This window comes from Pipistrellus kuhlii, unplaced genomic scaffold (assembly GCF_014108245.1).
Source record: "Pipistrellus kuhlii isolate mPipKuh1 unplaced genomic scaffold, mPipKuh1.p scaffold_m20_p_16, whole genome shotgun sequence".
NCBI lineage: Eukaryota > Metazoa > Chordata > Mammalia > Chiroptera > Vespertilionidae > Pipistrellus > Pipistrellus kuhlii.
Genome location: NW_023425471.1, coordinates 31575167 through 31593645, shown reverse-complemented (window position 1 = coordinate 31593645; position 18479 = coordinate 31575167). Strand labels below are relative to the sequence as shown.

The 18479-nt window shown below is 37.0% G+C and overlaps 1 protein-coding gene across 4 annotated transcripts in view; it reads right to left on the bottom strand.

The window, feature by feature from the left end:
- PCDH19 (protocadherin 19) overlaps window positions 1-18479 on the bottom strand; it is a 116345-nt gene that overhangs the window by 61701 nt on the left and 36165 nt on the right. The window contains exon 4 of one of the 4 annotated variants that reach the window (XM_045582437.1): window positions 5313-6532. The exons of the other annotated variants lie outside the window; for them this stretch is intronic. Within the exon in view, the coding sequence (XP_045438393.1) occupies window positions 6356-6532 (177 nt within the window). The 3' untranslated portion in view covers window positions 5313-6355. Of the gene's footprint in view, window positions 1-5312; window positions 6533-18479 lie in introns of those variants that run through there. 4 annotated transcript variants of the gene reach the window in all.

Sequence of the window (18479 nt, the reverse complement as noted above, 5' to 3'; positions counted from 1 at the left end):
AGCTCACCTCAGTATATGATGCTGAACACAGCACAAATAATTTTTTTAAGAAATAATAAAAGAGCTTTTCTTTTTTTCACAAATGTATTAGCTCTTGGTTAGCCTTATTTAATCAAAGTTTACTTGACCTTATTCCAATCCCCTCTTTAAGTATTCCAAATGGCAAATAGCATGAAACATTTGAAAGGGGATTTTTTTTTTCTAAATGTCACATTAATTTGACTAGAAAATGTGCCCATCTCTAATGAGACAGCCAAGTTAACACAAGAACACAGCAAAGAGACATTTGTTTCTAAAAAACCTAATTTTGACATTAAAAAATGGGTCTAGAGCAAACTTTTATTTCCATTCTCAGAGGTAAATAAGTCGATCCCCTATCATTTAATACAATATATTTCTCCCAAATTCTTTCTCTAATTAGAAGTCTTAATCCTAGGAATTCACTGAAAACAGAATTTTCACTAGACTTAGGTTGAATAAAATCTTGACTTTCTGAAAACCTAAAGAATAAATACTTCTGGATAGCTGAACATTTTTTATTATTTACTTTTATTTTTTATTATTTACTTTTATTTTTTACATATGTGTCCTTATTCCCCCATTACTCCCTACCCTTATTCCACCCCCCCCCACTCATGCCATCAACCCCCTGTTGTCTGTGTCCATTGGTTAGGCCATGAATCAAGCATCCTGCCCCTGCCACTCCTGCCTGTGTATGCATACAAGTTCTTTGGTTGATCCCTCCCCCTTACCGCTACCAGTCAGAGAAAGATAAATATCACATGATCTCACTCATTTATGGAATATAATGATCAACATAAACTGATGAATAAAAATAGATCCAGAAACAGAGAAACATTGAGAAGACCATCAAACCTCAGAGGGAAAGTAGGGGAGGATAGCTGAACTTTTAAGATAACTTAGGGCTTTCCCCTATAAAGACTAAAACCATTAAAATGCTAAGCATTCTGCCTTATTCTAAAGTGTATCACATAGTTGCTTTTTAGTTATTTAGGTACACCTATCTGAACATAAATCTTTATAGCATGCAGGTTTTGGCCATATACTCATTGACCCAAAGTGCTGTGTTTTTAAAATTTTGCCTTTAATTTTTTACATGTCCCCAACCAATCTATTATCTAACAATCAGTATTGTTACTCCTCAGTGCTATTAGTATATTCAAAACTGCTTTTCTTCCATTTCACGTTTGATACTTCTATTTACTGTGTTCTTTGAATCTATCTTACCTAATAACAGACAAACATGTAAATTGACCATACCTCAGCTACACCACCAGCCTATCAGGAGTTATATGCAAATTACCCAACAAATATGGAAGTTAATTTGCATACACAGGCAGGAGTGGCAGGGGCAGGATGCTTGAGTCATGGCCATAGCGAAGACTCAGGTGTTGTGCCCCACCCCCAATCTCTCAGGGCCTCTGGGCAGCATGGAAAGGAGGGGCCAGAGCAGAAAGAGGCAGGTCCCAGAGAGGAAAGAGGTGGCTCTGGGGCCTGAAAAGAAAGGGGCTGGGCCAGAGTGAAAAGAAGGTGCTGGCATCCAGGGAAAGGAAAGCCCATTCTAGCACAAATCTTGATGCATTGGGCTTCTAGTATTGTTATATTTGTTAGATTACTCTAGAAAATAAAAGATAAGTTCTGGGTAGAGAGCTGAGATGTTGTCATTACAAAAGGGAAATTACATGATCTTTAATATAGAAACTTTTGCGTAATATTTAGGGTTTTATTGTGTTTGTTTTTGTTTGTTTGTTTGTTTGTTTGTTTTTTCCATCTAAGAAGTTTTTTTTGCTTTCTACTTTCTATTTTCAGCTCCCTTCTGAATATATGAGGTTTCTAGTGAAATATTTTGGTGGGTGGTATGTTATTATGTCTCTATGTTAATAAATCTGACACATCAGAATTCAAATACTTTCACTTTGTCAGGCCCCCAAGGTACTAGAATGCCCTACTTTAATTGTCATTTTGCCTTACTTTTACAGCTCACTGAATTCTGCCCTAGTCTTTTGGAAGAGTGTGACTCTCTCAGAATCACATTTATAACCAGGAGAAACTTCAACCCAAAGGAGAAAGAAGCCCAATAAATGAAGATATTCAGGACTAGAATCTTTGCCCCGTGGTACAAATCCACAGGTCACTACACATAGCCTTAAATAAATTACTTATCCCTCTTGAGGACTTAATTTATCCATCTATAAAATGAATAACCCAAGTTATGTCAATGCTCCCTTCAAGCTCCAAAAGTTCTAGGATTCTGAGACAAAATGGTTCTTATTAATGCATTCATTTGTCCATACATTAAGCATGCATTGAACACTGAAGATGAAAAAGAAAGACTTAGGCTGCACCAAATGAAATCACAGACTAATGAACCTCTTATGAGAGGTGCTTAAAATGTCAGCCATTCAGAAAACCATGAAAAATTAGCACACACACACACACACACACACACACACACACACGGATTGGCACATACTACTTACTTGCAGATACATACATATACTAATAATTGTATACAAGCTATTAAAATGCAACTTTGAGAATTACACTACTATTTTATAGAGCTAAATAACACCCTAATAGCTGGAGAGATTAGGTGACTCACATAGGAGGATTTGACCTTTATGTTTGTTATACATACAAACCCACATCACAAATACAGGAAACCTCCCCCTCCTATCAAATGGGCTATAAAATTATTAAAGTTCTTAAACGTAGCTTGTGTATGTTCCTTCAGCTCCATTCCCACAGTCTTCATCACCTTGTGCCACTTTCTTCATCTGTATTTGCCTTTGCTCTAGCACTGGTTGGCAAACTCAGTCAACAGAGCCAAATATCAACAGTATAACCATTAAAATTTCTTTTGAGAGCCAAATTTTTTAAACTTAAATTTCTTCTAACACAACTTCTTCAAAATAGACTCACCCAGGCCATGGCATTTTGTGAAAGAGCCACACTCAAGGGGCCAAAGAGCTGCATGTGGCTTGCCAGCCACAGTTTGTCCACCACGGCTCTAGCCCATTCTGCAAAATCTTTCAGAAAGTATCCATTCTGCATAGTCTTCTATAGTTATAATTTGTTGCCTGTCCTCACTCCCAGTTATTGCCTTATAAATATGCAGTAGTCTGGATATAACTGCTAGGAATAATGACACAGTTAGGTGCTTTCTGCCCATCTAAATCCAGCAGTTCTTCCACATCTTTGGGGATGGCAGTAGTGACACAAGATAGTGTTTCCAAACCAGAGTACATAAAATTTCTGTGAAAAGACAAGGCTTTGTCAGATTGGAAGTAGGTGGGGAAAAGAATGATAGGGATTTCACCATTCAATATGAGTTTTATTTTCACTTGCTAATCTTTACCTTCCCTTGTGCTTGATGAGCCATTTCCACTTTGGTTTAATTTTACCAATGAATAAATTGTTTTACGTTTCTTTGGGCTGAAGAAAAGATTAACACCCAACCATAAGGTGAGAAGTAGTGCATAACTCTTAACATAATTCTAATCAATACCCCTGTTTTTATTCCACATTATTATTTCCACCTACAGTAATTCTTCAGCCTTTTGAAGGATCTTAAGGACCAGAGTTTGCTTATTTTTTGTTTTTTCCTTTGCACTTCCTTCACCCTGCAAAGTTCTTGCCATTCTAATGTGTTTTCAGATATTATGTAGTTGTTTTACACATGCCTCCTAATTTCATTGAAGACAAATTCCTATTTAATAAAAAGCTATCAGGAACAAGTTGATATCTAATCTATGCACAGATGCAAAATAAATAAGATCTCAGTGTGAGTAAAGGTAGCTTAAGAGTAAATAAAATTATGAATCCAATCACATGAGTCACACTTTCTCAACCCATATAAACAAAATTCAACCTGTGAAGTAAATAACTATCAACTACATTTGCCAGTGAAACAAACCCTGGAGTCCAATGTATATCTCCAAATATTACCTACAGCACATTAAAGCTATTTTGAAGGTACAGAGTATAGAGTACCTTTTATCCTCAAATATCAAGGTACTTTACAAACATGTGCCAACTGTTATCCCCCTATTAAACAGCCAAGAAAATAAACACACAAGTTAAGTGCTACAGCAATATTAAAAACTGACTCAGCTAGAACATGTCACAAAAATGAAAACAACAAGCAAAATCCCCAGGAGCACTATTCTTGGCATTAACTACTACTGAAATGGAAAGCAAACACAAGATGATCAGGACAGGGAAGTAATTAGCCTGTTTCATACCTGTTTTTCTTAGAATGACTTTATTGGCTACTTTCAGTGAATGGGCCAGGAGAGTGTAATCCAGCAGTTAGACAAAGATAAATTTGGCACACACAAATAGTTCTCCAGATCTAGATGGCAAGCCCTGCTGCATAGCTCAAGAGATCTAGGAATGAGCTACTTTCTTCCCTGGAACCTTGGTGACAATTTCAGTTGTCCTTTAGAAACATTGGCAACCATCATGACCTAAGATGACTAGTGATGACTTATGGGGTATCACCTGTTTCAGAAGCTATGATTTGGTAAAACTGGTTCAACTGACAATAAGAAACTAATATAAGACCTTCCACAAGCAATAGCTCAGGGAATCACAGTAGGAGCTCTTCTAAGTCTATAGAATCTATTAGCCACCCCTAGCTCAGAGAAGACTAAGAACTCTCAGAACCTGAGCTGGCCCATTCTTTTCCATTAAATTTTATTTTATTGGTTCTTTGATTCTCTGCTACTTAGCAATTATGTAGCCCTGACTGCCTTCAGAGTGCAATTCATACTGAGTAAGCCTTGTCAGTTGAAAAGACTCAAAATATTTGGAGGGGGAATAGCAGGTAGCCCTATTTCTACTGACAAAAATAATACCTCCAAATCCAGTCCCAATCCCAATTTCATTATTTGTGCTATGCATCACTTAAAACCCAGTTGCCTTCACAAACAGCCTTTGGCATACCATTCTAAATTCATTTCCCTTATACCAGCTCATTGCTCAAGCTGGTAATGTGACCATACCAACAAAAACAAATAATGTTACCATCTTAGAAATACTGAATGTGTTAGACAATAATATTGATGTTTCTACTTAGATACAATATAATAGGCCATTTTATTGTTTGTGGTCAATGAAATCCTCCATAGTTCTCTTTTGGCTCAGCTTTTATTATTACTGCCATGGTAAACAGAGGGTGGGGTGTTTCAGTTCACTCGTTGTAATTCACAAAGTCAACGATGTGCACACACACAGCATCCTCTTATATTTACTGTTACAAAAATATAGAATATAAACATTATTTCTTATCTTTTAAATACTAATTTCCAATGTAATGGGGCAAAATAAACATTTTTCAAAATCAAATTTTGTGGTTGCTTAACATTGGCAACTCTCTAATTATGACTATAGTCTAAACAAAGAGCATTTGGTTCTGTTGAAATTATTAAGCCCTGGAGGAAATCCACAGTAGCCTTCAGTTTCTTGCAACTTAAATGATCACTGCAGCAAATCAGTGTCAGAGGCAAGATAGAGTTAATCTTTAGCCTTACTTCATGAACCACAAATGAGATGATCCAAGAAAGGAAGAGGACTCAAGGAAATAATGAAAATGTATACTCATTCTCTAAAAACCCCTACCTGTCCTCCAAAATCCTAATAGACCTCATTTTATGTGTCAGGAGGAGGGCAGGTTAGAATTTTACCTCATTTGGGAAAAGGAATTAGTCAATGACTAATCTGACATAAGAGTGCTGGCAATCATACACAGTCAAGTCATAATTACACCTTGCACAGTGACTAATATTATTGGCTTGAAATTGTCAGTGTATTCCAAATCGGTTATGAAGTTGTGCAATGCACCAACAAAACAATTACTAAAACACCTTGCATCTATATGGAACCTTTTATTAACAACAACAACAAATAACCAGAATGTGTAATAGATTATTTTACAAAGGTATCACTTGCCCCCACAACTGAAACATAATAGTCATTTTGTAGTGGTCACAGTAAGTAAAAAAGGTTTCAGGAGAGAGAGACAGTACTAAAATTTAGAGAAACCATAAGAGAAGGAATTTTTTTACTAGTAGATAAGCAGAAAACAAACATCCAAGTTGGAAAGTGGGGCTGAATGTAGCTTGCTACATGTTCTCCAGAGCTCATGGCACAGAGTTTTGCTTCTCCTCCAGCCAGCAAGAATTCTGTGGATACTTATTGCCTGCAATGGACTAGGAACCTTCTGTTTATATCATCCTGAAAAATGAATTAGCATTTGAAAATGCACACAATACACAAAAAAACTTATCATTTATTTTTTCTTGCTTATATTTTTGCCTTTAACCAACATTACTTACTTAATTCTTCTGCTGCCTTTAAGACATATTATTAAGCCCATTAAAAGAGGACAGAACAGGTTAAGAGACGTGGCCTCTAATAGAGAGAAGCAGCATTGCATCTGCAGCTGGAATTCAAGATTCCTCACTCTGGGTCCTGAATTCACACCACTAGGCCACACCTCATTAGGATTCTGGAAAATGCAATAAAATAGAAGTAATTAGGACTGGCTGACTGGGTGTACTATTTGGGAGGGGGGAAAAAATACCCTAGCCTGCTTAAACGTGACAGGTTCGAGGGCAGTGAACACAACTGGAACAATTTCCTCCTGCAGAAAGATTAAGAAATAATGAGGGGGAACACTTCACTCTCCCTCTACTGTAAGACTCCAGCAGCAAAAATCAGGAACAATTACAAACTTAACTGTCAAAAAAATTTAATGCTGTCAGAAACATAACACTGTACTGTGTCAAGCAGTCATACCTTCAATCTGTGTAGTTGAGTACTACCTTCCTTTCCCAATATTGTTCTCAGGTTTCTCTCTCTTCAGCTTTCTCCTGGTCAGTCTCTCAAATGCTCTTAGACAACTTTTTCTCCATTTACTCTTATTATACATATGCCCACACCTTTCTATCAAAGGAAATTTGCACACTCACTCCTCATCCTGGTCTGCTCAATACTGTGTCTACATAATAAAAAATAAAACATTTTGTTTGGGGTTAACCCAGTACAAACAGGTATGGGCAGTCATGTCTTAATTCACACACACACACACACACACACACACACACGAATACATATACATTATATATATAATTTTTATATCTTAGTGTCTTGTTATTTAAAAATGCTTTTTCCTGGTAGACACAGCTTTCATTAGGGCTAAGTAACCCTGTGATTATTTTGGTAAGATGGCTATTAACTTAAAAAATATCACAGAACAGTGAAAGAAAAGTCCTAGAAAAGCTCCCAATACAAAGCCTTCAAGGTGAAAATAAAAATTAAAAAAAAGTTCTTGTTAGCCATGTGACTTCACAGAAATCACTGAACCTCAATTTCCTAATCTATAAAATGGAAATAATATATGTCCTAAGTAGCTTACTTAATTATTATTAGAATCAAATAAAACAATATAGGTGCAGGTGCTTTCTAAAACTATTATATGTATTACTAGACAAATGACAAGTCTGATGATCATGACACAAACTTAATTTATCTTAAATACTTATTTATATCTCTAACTAAACTAAATTCCTATTGAACATTATGAATAGCTTTCCTTCTAAGATTTCCAACTAATATTTTTATCTTATTCTCCCCCTATCTGTATTTTCAGAAAAAGAAATAATAGAGGAAAACCAAGATGGCAGCATAGGTAAACACATGTATGTGCTGCCTCTCACAACCAAACCAAAAGTGCAACTAAAAGACAAAATGAATATCCAGAACCATGATAAAGATGGCTGAGTAGAAGTTCTACAAATAGAAGGAAAGAAAAAAGCAAATGAGACTGGGTAGGAGGTGCAGAGGTATGGAAGAGCAGAGGTACGGAGGTGCACGGATCAGGTTGGCAACTGGGTGTGCTATTTTTTTCATTTGGAAGGGAGATACAAACTCCCAACTGCTCTGAACTCCAGTTTCTGGTGAGATTCTGGGGACCCAGACTCATATGGGGAGAAACTAGACTGTCTGGCATTGGGTAAGAAAGTGAGGGTGGCTTTCTCACAGAGGTGCTCGCAGGGATCATTGTTACTGCATGGGGACTCAGAGACATGGAGAGGCTGAGACACAGACTGACTGACTGGCAGCCATTGCTGTTTGCTCCATCCTGGTGATTCCCTCAGACCCCACCTCACCCAATTAACAACACCACCCAGCTGTGAGCAGAAGCTTTTGCATATGAATGGCGTGTCATTTCACAACCTAACCTAACAAACTGCAGCTGGGTTTTATAATTATAAGGTTAATTATAAACCTAATTATAAGGTTACTGCAACCTAACCTAACAAAACTTCCAAACCTCAAACAAAGAGGAGAAATCTGCAGATCTCCTGGTAGCTCCTGCTGGGTGGCCTCAGGCAGTAGCTGACTTTGCACCTCCTTGGAGATCCAAGAGCCAGTGTACCTAGTGGTCAGTGTAAGATAACACTAGATTTCAACTCCTCATATCCATAAGTGACAAACTCAAGAGGCAGACTCAGTGAGCACCAAAGCCCCATTGAAGCAAGTCCTGCCCCATAAGGGTGTCTCCAGCACAGCGTTTCTTCCATTATAGACACAACGGCTCCTCACAGGCAATTGGCCTGGAGGTCAATTCTTCCCAGTTATACCAACAGCAAATAAGGCTTAACTATAAAAAGACAGTGCACAGAGCCCACAAAGGGTATCCACCTCAGGTGATTGGGGAGGCTGAGTCACTGAGCCCTATAGGACACCTACTACACAAAGCCACTCCATCAACAAAGGGAAGCAGCCAAAATGCTAAGACAAAGAAATATGCCACAAATGAAAGAAATGGAGGATAACAAACTACTGGATATAGAGTTCAAAACCACAATTATAAGGTTACTCAAGAACCTTCTAGAAACCTCAGAGAAACTTAGTGAGATCTTCAAGAATCTTAGTGAGAATGCAAAAAAAAAAAAAAAATGGAAAAGGACCTGTCATAAATTAAACATACACTATATGAAATAAAGAATAATATAGAGAAATTCAACAGTAGACAAGAGGATCCCAAGAATGAAATCAAAGATTTAAAATACAAAGAAATAAAAAACACCCAACCAGAAAGCAAAAAAAAAAAAGAATCCAAAAATATGAAGAGAGTGTAAAGACCCTCTGGGACAACTTCAAGCAGACCAACATCCGAATTATGAGGTTGCCAGGATAAAAGAGAGAGCAAGATATTGAAAACTTATTTGAAGAAATAATGACAGAAAACTTCCCCCACCTGAAAGAAATAGACTTACAAGTCCAAGAAGCACTCAAAACCCCAAACAAGAGGAATCCAAAGAGGACCACACAAAGACACATCATAATTAAAATGCCAAAGGCAAAAGACAAATAGAGAATCTTGAAAACAGCAAGAAAACAATAGTTAGTTACCTACAAGGGAGTACTCATATGACTGTCAGCTGATTTCTCAACAGAAACTAGGCAGGCCAGAAGGGAGTGGCAAAAAATATTCAAAGTGATGAATAGCAAGAATCTACAACCAAGATTACTCTACCCAGCAAAGCTATCATTTAGAACTGAAGGTCAGATAAAGAGGTTCACAGATAAGAAAAAGTTACAGGAGTTCATCACCACCAAACCAGGATTATATGAAATGCTGAAGAGTATTCTTTAAAAAGAGGAAGAAGAAGAAAAAGGAAAAGATAAAAATTATGAACAACAAAGTGACAACAAATACATATCTATCAATAAGTGAATCTAAAAATCAAGTCAATAAAAAAATCTGATGAACAGAATAAACTGGTGAATATAATAGAATCAATGGCATAGAAAGGGAATGGACTGACAATTCTTGGGGGGAAGGGGTTATGAGGGGTGCAGGAAGATATTGGACAAAACTCTTACACCTATGGATGAGGACAGTGGCAGGGGGTAAGGACATGGTGTGTGGGGGGAACCAGGTGGAGGGGAGCTATGGGGGTAAAAAGAGGAATATCTGTAATAATCTGAACAGTAAAGATTTATTTTTAAAAAATAATATGGTGAAGTCTTGTTTTGGCATTATCTAATTACTCTCTAATTACTGAGTCAATAGGAATAGAAGAAGCACAATCTCCTACAGCAGACCTTAGCTGAGGGGTGTGTATGTGTGTGTGTGTGTGTGTGTGTGTGTGTGTGTGTGTGTGTGTATGCTCGGGCATGTGTGTGTAAGAGAGAGAAAAGTCAGCTTACAGAAAATTGAAATGACATCACACTATCTGAAATTATGTGAAAGAAAAGATTTGAGACATTTTAAAGCTTTTATAAACTAGATTTCCTTTGCCCTATATTTCCTTTATCTGTTATGATTAACTATCATGGAAACACTTTTCTTGAAAAATAAAGGAAGGAAGGAAGGAAGGAAGGAAGGAAGGAAGGAAGGAAGGAAGGAAGGAAGGAAGGAGGGAGGGAGGGAGGGAGGGAGGGAGGGAGGGAGGGAGGGAGGGAGGGGAGGGAGGGAGGGAGGGAGGGAGGGAGGGAGGAAGGAAGGAAGGGAAGGAAGGAAGGAAGGAAGGAAGGAAGGAAGGAAGGAAGGAAGGAAGAGGAAGGAAGAATGAAGGATGAAGTAAGGATATAGAGATGAAAAAGAGAGATAGAGAGATCCGCTCAGAAGAGCGCAGAGCGAGCTCTCTAAAAGACTGAGCTCTCTCTCCCTCTCGACAAAGGATCGGGAGATCGGGCTCTAATAGGATCGCTCCGTCGCTAGATCTCTAACCCGAGAGAAGAACCCCTCCCTCATTTCCTTTTTTTGTCCACCCCCTCTGCATACCTCAGAGCTGCCAGCTGGAAATGAGCCAGTTAAAGGCTAGTGAAGTGTATAGATAGAAGAAGAAAAAAACAGGGTTAAAAGAAGACTGGGAAAGCTTGACCAGAGCCTTCTAAGATCCAAAACGATAAGAGAGATTTCAATTCAGGACTGCCTTGGAGCCTGACTATGTGCCACCTCTACCATCCATCTACAGCTGTGTTGTCCAACAGCATAGACACATGTAGATATTTAAATTTAACAAAATTAAAGGTAAAATTTTAGTTCTTCAATTACAGTAGACATACTTCAAGCACTCTATAGGCAAATGTGGCTAGTGGCTAGCATATTAGACAGCACAGATATAAAACAGTTTCATCAGCACATAAAGTTCTGTTGGTCAGTGCTACCTCAGAGCAAGATTGTTGATCTGTTACTCAGACTCTCCAGTTCTAAAATGTGATCACTTAGTGAACTAAGGAAATATAAATAGTATACTTATCTCTATCACATCCTGTAACATATTGCATTGCTTATTTGTTGGCATCACAAGGCTGAAAACTCCTTAAGGGCAAGAAACACATCTTTGGTGTCAATATTTTCAGTATTATCATCTTTCTTAGCACAGAGCAGGTGCTCATCCATTGTTTGTTAATTGAATAACACCTTATGTTAAACCTGTCTATGAGATAGAAAGAGATCACCTGTTTATTTCATAAATTGGATCAGAAATATAAGGCTCCCAAAGAAGCTATTTTTTAAAAGGCTGCTATAGTTCTTAAATTTGTATTTGTTTCAACATTTCTCAAGAATTTAGATAGTATGGAGGACTGGCTTAAGTCAAAAACAAAAATAAAACTCTGTCTCCCACCCCTCTATTTCTATCTTTTTTATTTATCCAAAGTACCACTTATAAATGTAAAAAAAAATTAGAAGACCGTGCTTATTAATATTAATATAGCAGTGTGTAATACAGTTACTGAACATGATGTAATCCACACCTTTAAACAAGGTGTTTACAATCTAACACAATGAGAAACACCTATAGAACTGTGTATCATAATGACCCAATTAAGAAAATTATTTTCTCAAATAATACTTTGTATTTGTATGGCAATTATATTTTACAGATCCCAGACATATGCTCTCTTACAATAACCACAAAAGATTTAAGAGGTGCATAGGTAAGATATTATTTTCCCTTTTTTTAACAGATGGAAAACTAAGGTCCAGAGAGTTTTCTAATCCAATATCAAACACCCAAGTATTGGCAGACTCAGAGAAAGAACCTAAAACTCCTGCTTCCTGGACTAGAGGACCTTCCACCCAGTCTAATTTTACAGGCAGTAGGAAACAAAAGCCCATTGGCTGACTTACTGCTTTTGCTTTCAATCTATAGTCCCTTCTAAGACCTATACTTCATAAATTTATAAAAATAACATATTTTATGCAATATTAAATATTTCTTAAGATCTTGATAGAGCCTCCAGTTACTTTACTGACAAATGTGGTCATTTCAAAAGTTCTTGAAATCATTGGTGCAATATGACAATGCTATGCTATTCACTACAGGGTTTCAAAAATTCCCTTTTAGGCTCATGAACATCACAGAATCATAAATATTAAAACTCAAAAAGACCTTAGATATCTCTCTCTCTCTCTCTCTCCCTCCCTCCCTCCCTCCCTCCCTCTCTTCCTCCCTCCCTCTCTTCCTCCCTCCCTCTCCTCCTCTCTCTCTATCTCTCTCTCTGTCTCTCTCACACACACACACACTATTTGAAGACAATAAGCACAGGGAACCTCACAACTACCTCAAAATAACACATCTGATTATCAGAAACCCAGGCATGGGTTTGTAACTCAGCTCGTGTAACATCCAGGCTAGGGCTCATCCTTTTACTCTTGTCCAGCTCCTTCCTGTTAATTCTAAGAAGTACCAGAAACGTAAAACAGAATGCTGTAAGTTTCATCAACTAAATTTCTCTTGGGGGGGGGGGAAATGTAATTTAGTGCAAATGAAGTTTGTAAATTATTTCTTGTCAATTTCCTAACGTTAAGAAAAGTAATTGTTCCTCGGGATACTGAATAAAGAGAATGTATGATCCACCCAAGGAAACATACTGTCTTTAGCTGAGTGATAGGGAGAACATCAAATGATAAAGCTCCTTGAAATACAGCCTCATTCTAGCAAATGACTTGCTTTGTTGTCACTTAAATTGCTCATCTATAATTGCAAGAGATAAACTGCAATCAAAATACAGTATGTATCTTCTATTAGTTTTGCCCACTGGGGATTGTTTGATCATAGTGAAATTATCCAAAAGGCAAATTTGCTCATTTTTACTGCCTCTGTGGAAACTGGCATTAGACCATTGAGGAAGGAGGGGATAGAATGATGGCATGTATTGTTTTCCTGGTGAGGAGTTTTCCCCTTCTCTAAATAGGACTGAACAACTAACTCTAAATCCCTGTCTCTATGACTAATAACTACATAGAAAAGGAGGAATCTATTCTGCCCACTTCCTCAAAACATTATTCTCGTGCTTACTGGCTTCAACATATTGGAGCCATACCTTTGCAGTTCAGACATCAGTAATTCATATTTGGTGATCACCCAGGTAAAGCTAGGCTGCTGTGTCTATTTTTTAGAAGGTTTGATGGGAAAATTATGGTGTAAACAGAATTACAAGGGAAGTGTTTAAACTACTTGCAGGAATAAATTGTTTTTAAGCACTTTAGAAGCAATTTACAAACAATAAATATGTTAATTGCACATTATTCTTATTTATTCATTAAAGCAGATCCATGGACTTCTATTTGGCAAAATTTCCTGGCAAGAGCTTTGCTAGATTTCTTATTACTCTACGAACTCAAAAGTGATAAAATTGCATTTCTTTTATATCTATAATTCCTACCGGCCATTCCCTGGGTTAGTTTCAATTAATCAGATTTCACTGTACTTTATAAAGGCTGTATGAAATGACAAAGCCATCAGCCCCAAGTCAAAAGACATAAAAGTCACAGAAAATCCTGCACTGTTTGAGACCTTTCTTTGCACAAAAAATAAGCATCCAGTAATGAAAAATGGTAAATGGGTGCAATGAGAGGAGGTAGAAGACAAAGCAAAAAGAAATCATTCCAAGTCCTCCCCAAAATTGAAAAGATTTGCCTCATGCTCCCTGGCTGTCTTTGACTTCCTGTTGCAGAACAAATGGCAGCTATAGTACAGCTCAGAGCCAAAATAGTTCAATTCAATTTAACCAATACTGTTAAGATTGTGTGACAGACTTCATGGTAGATGCTAGGGATATAGAGATGATCAGATCCCACTCTTGCCCTCAAGTAACTAACATTTCAAGTGATGGGAACAGGTATGTAAGAGACAATTGTAATGTGGCATTGTGCTATGACCATATATAGGGAGCACAAAGGGGAAAGCAACCAAGAAAAAGCATCACCCACCCAGGTTATAACACTTGCTGCCAGAACTGCTTTCAGACACATGCAATCTAAGGAGGGAATGAAAGTAGGGAAAGCATTTGTTTGGAGGGAAGTTTGCTTCTCTCTTGTTCTAATTCTTCATTTTGCAAGTTAGGTAAGAGTGTCAGGGGAGAAAGAGAGAGAGCATAAGCCATGCTTAATAAAATCAAGCAACTTCCCTACAGCCACAAATCCAGCTGGATTTGGGTTGGATCCTCTGCAAAGTTTGGAAGACAAGTTGCATTCAGTAGAAGTGCTAGAAAAATCAATGTCCGAAAGGGTACTTAATTAAACCACAGAGACTTGTTTTTGAATGAGTAAAGGTTCTCTCCAGTGGTCAAGATGCTCATGACTTTAAATTCTTTTTGCAGTCTTTGCATAAAGATGAGTCCTGAGACAAGTCAACCCTAGCTTGAATAGACTCTTCTCTACTTGTCAGAGGTAGGAAATGAATATCTAATTCTTTTCTACAACAGTGTGTACATGGAGACCTTCATTTTCCTCAGCAAGTCAGACCTACTAGCTCTTGGCCTTACAAAAAAGATTACCATAAAACTTGTATACTTGGTAAGGAGCAGAGCAAGCGCTATCCTTATTCCTTTTATGGTGTCTAAAAATGTGAATTTTTATGCTTGTTCTCTTCTTCCTCTGATTCACCTGACACTGTCTTTTATCCAGAAGAAGCTAAAAGTTCTTGGGTCACTCTCCTGCTTAACAGGTGCTGGAGAAGCCCTACTTTCTTCCTATCAATATGTGCCATCCCTGGAGACCTGATTCCATCCAGTAAGGGAAGATCACAAGGAAAACCTTGGCTTTTTCAGAAACATCATCTCTGATCGGAGAATGATGGCTCTGAGTCTGCTGTCCTAAATAACAGGGCATGAATGACTCTGAAACCAGACTCTGTTAACTACAAGCTTTAAGCCAACAATGTATACATTGTGCTTCTGTTCAAAGTTTGTTTTTATCTCTTCCCTCACAAAGTTTTCTCCCCTGTATTTTAATAAATAAATGAATCATGCATGAGAAAATAGTGAATGAATAAATAAAGATATTAATGACCTCTCCCAATGTGTCCTAAAAATAATGATGATCTTATGCCAGTCAACCATTTCATAAAAATTTTATTTTGAAATTTTATTTTCACAAATTAATATTTCTTCTTTAATTTTTGGATTATTATTACAAGAAGTGCTTTTTAGAGAAAGATAATAAGATACCATAAAATCTCAAAATGTCATATTCATCTTCTCAATATTCCCAAGAGAAAAAGTCACATCTAAGGTTTTTCCAATATATTAACTACTTCCTAACCCCACTAATATGACAACACTGAGAAGCTGCAAATGGTGTCAAGAAATGGAAGACAGCATACTAGCTACTGGCCAATTTGCTCTAGGACCCTATCTCTGGTTGTGGCAATCACCTGGTCTTTAATAATGAGAAGTTTAAATTTGGAGAACTGTGCAAGGGAAAGGGAAACCCCTGATCACCCAATGATCCAGCAGGTTTTGATTTTGCCCCTTAGAACTGATTTTCCATGCTGAGTATGCAAAAGCTGTTGTCACAGCCTGAAAATATTAAGTGAAATTATTCAAAATTAATTCATAATTTTATACTGTGGGCTGTTCTAACTAGTATTACAAAATCTTGTGCTACCTACTCCATCACACGAGGAAGTGGATTATTCCTTTGTCCAGTGGATCCATGCTGTATACATTAATTGCTTAATAGCCATCTAAGTTATCAGGTTTATCACTAGAGAAAAAGATAAACCTCATATACTATAACTTTTATTACAGAACATTGCTATAATTGTTCTATCTTATTATTAGTTGTTAATCTCATACTATGCTTAATTTATAAATTAAATTTTATCATAGGTATGGATGTATAGGAAAAATCATATGGTTTGGTACTATCTACGGTATCAGGCATCCACTGAGGGTCTTGAAACCTACCCCTATAAGGGGAGACTGCTGTATATATGTGGTGGGGCAAATTAGGCTTACAGTTGTTCATATGGAAAATAATACAATAATTAATAAATAATAATACAAGAATAAACTATTTCATGTACTCACAACTGTAAACCTGCTTTTGCTCTACCCTATATATTTACTCAAAATAATTCACAATCTATTAAGAAGAAAAAGAATGTTTTATGCTTTTATGATATTTTAGTTTTAGTCTCTTCTTTTAACACATTTGCCTAGTGCAAACCAATAATAATGTTTACAAGCCTTTTGACCTCCATCATAATTAAGCAATATGAATATTGTTCCACAAATGACATAGTCTCCAGCCCCTTTACTAGTTTCCTAACTAGTTCCTTGAAGCTTATTCCAGTCTGTCAGTTTTTTACTTAAAATAAGATGTTCAAAATTGAACATAATACTTCAGATGTAATCAAAGAGGGGCTACCCCTTCAGTAATCAAGTAATTATACATTGTTAATGAAGCCTAATATTATATTTGTTTTAGAATCCATTTGTCCTCAACTTGCCTCCCTCGAAACATTTCTATCATTACCAGAGACTCCTTCCATTGTGGCATGACCAACTCCACTCCACTTTGGCATTTGGTTGAGACTTCCAAACAGACTACCAGATAGGGAAGTAGAACCACTGATGAAAGAGTAAACCAAAAGGAAAAGTAATGTGCCTCTCCCCAAAAGAAATTCTACTGTAAAAGTAAGGGAAGCGACCAGCTAAGGTGTTACAAATACACCCAGGTACAGAGAACAATTGCAGACTGCCAGAAATTGTGGTATGGAGAAGAATATCACAGCTGTGCCAATTGCACTCTTCATTTGTAAACAGCTACTCCTGTCACAAAAGTAACACCACATCACACCTAAAGGCAGAAATCAGCGAAAATAACCAAAGTGTGCCTACTTGAAGAATAAACTGAAAGAAAAATAGTTAGCTAAACTGTATTCCACAGATGTCAATTTGAAAGTCATGAGTTCATGGAAAGTCACGCTCTCCTGCGTACATGTTTTCCCTGCCTGTTCTTTTGCTCTTCTATCCCCCACCTACTAGCTTCTCTGCACTATTAATAATTTGGTAAATATAGTCAATTATTCTAAAGGTGCCAAAACTCTCATTTCAACTTGTTTCCCAGTTAATGTACCGTAGCAGGGAATGAATCGCTATTACAAGGAACTAAAAATAAAAATGTTTCAGCGTCCATAATTGGCTTGTCTTGTTGGACTTTTTAGGGAGCCAAAGTACCAGTTCCAGGCTATTAACCCTTATTTTGTAGGAGAATAATATAATATATTTCCTCATTAAAACACTTCACTCTTCATGGTTTAAAAATAAAAAAGGATGTATTTTATCCTATAATCTTTCATTTTAGGGGGTTTTGAAGCTTTGGAGGTACAGCAAAAGGAGAAGTAAAAAACAATTAGGCACTCCACTCTGAAAATCAGCCATTACCTTCATTATTGCTTCCCCTCCTTTTAAGCTAGTTTTCTATAAGCCTCACAATTTGCTACATCAAGCAATCATTCATTTGTTTCCCAGAAAAACACAGTATGTGTGTGCACTTAAAATCAAATGCCAGTAATATGCTGAGATGGAGGCTGAAGATATCTATATGCAATTATGGCAATCAGATCTTTGAAATTACAAAATCATGGATTCTTAGACACAACCTAAACCAAATGAGACTTGTTGTTTTGTCATCATGTCAGCATGGTCCTTTCTATTATAATCCAGTGAGACCAGATGTTCAGTGGTTTATCTAATAGTATTAGTAAGCTGTGTCCTAGCCTTCATGGGTGGTACATGTTAGTACCTTGTACCATTTTCCATCACCCTTATCATGATTACATGTCATTATCTTTGTAATCATCTTTTTACTGTATGTCTCCTACATTATACTCCATAAGGGTAGTAGCAGGGTCTGTTTTATCCTGAAATGTGTATTTCATGTTTGACAGGTTAAACAAATAATACATAAAGTTGGCACTAATGAACAAATGAACTATCAGCCTGGCTGGAGAAGAGTCTGTTTTTGAACTGATAAGGAATAAAATTAGATTTCACTGAAGCTTTACCTAATCACCCTATTTAAATTTGCAAAATTTCTCCAATATTCACAATTCTTCTTTTCCGGCATTTTTATTCATAGTATTTATCTTCTAAAATATTATATATTTCACTATTTATCATCTCTCTCCCTGTACTACAAT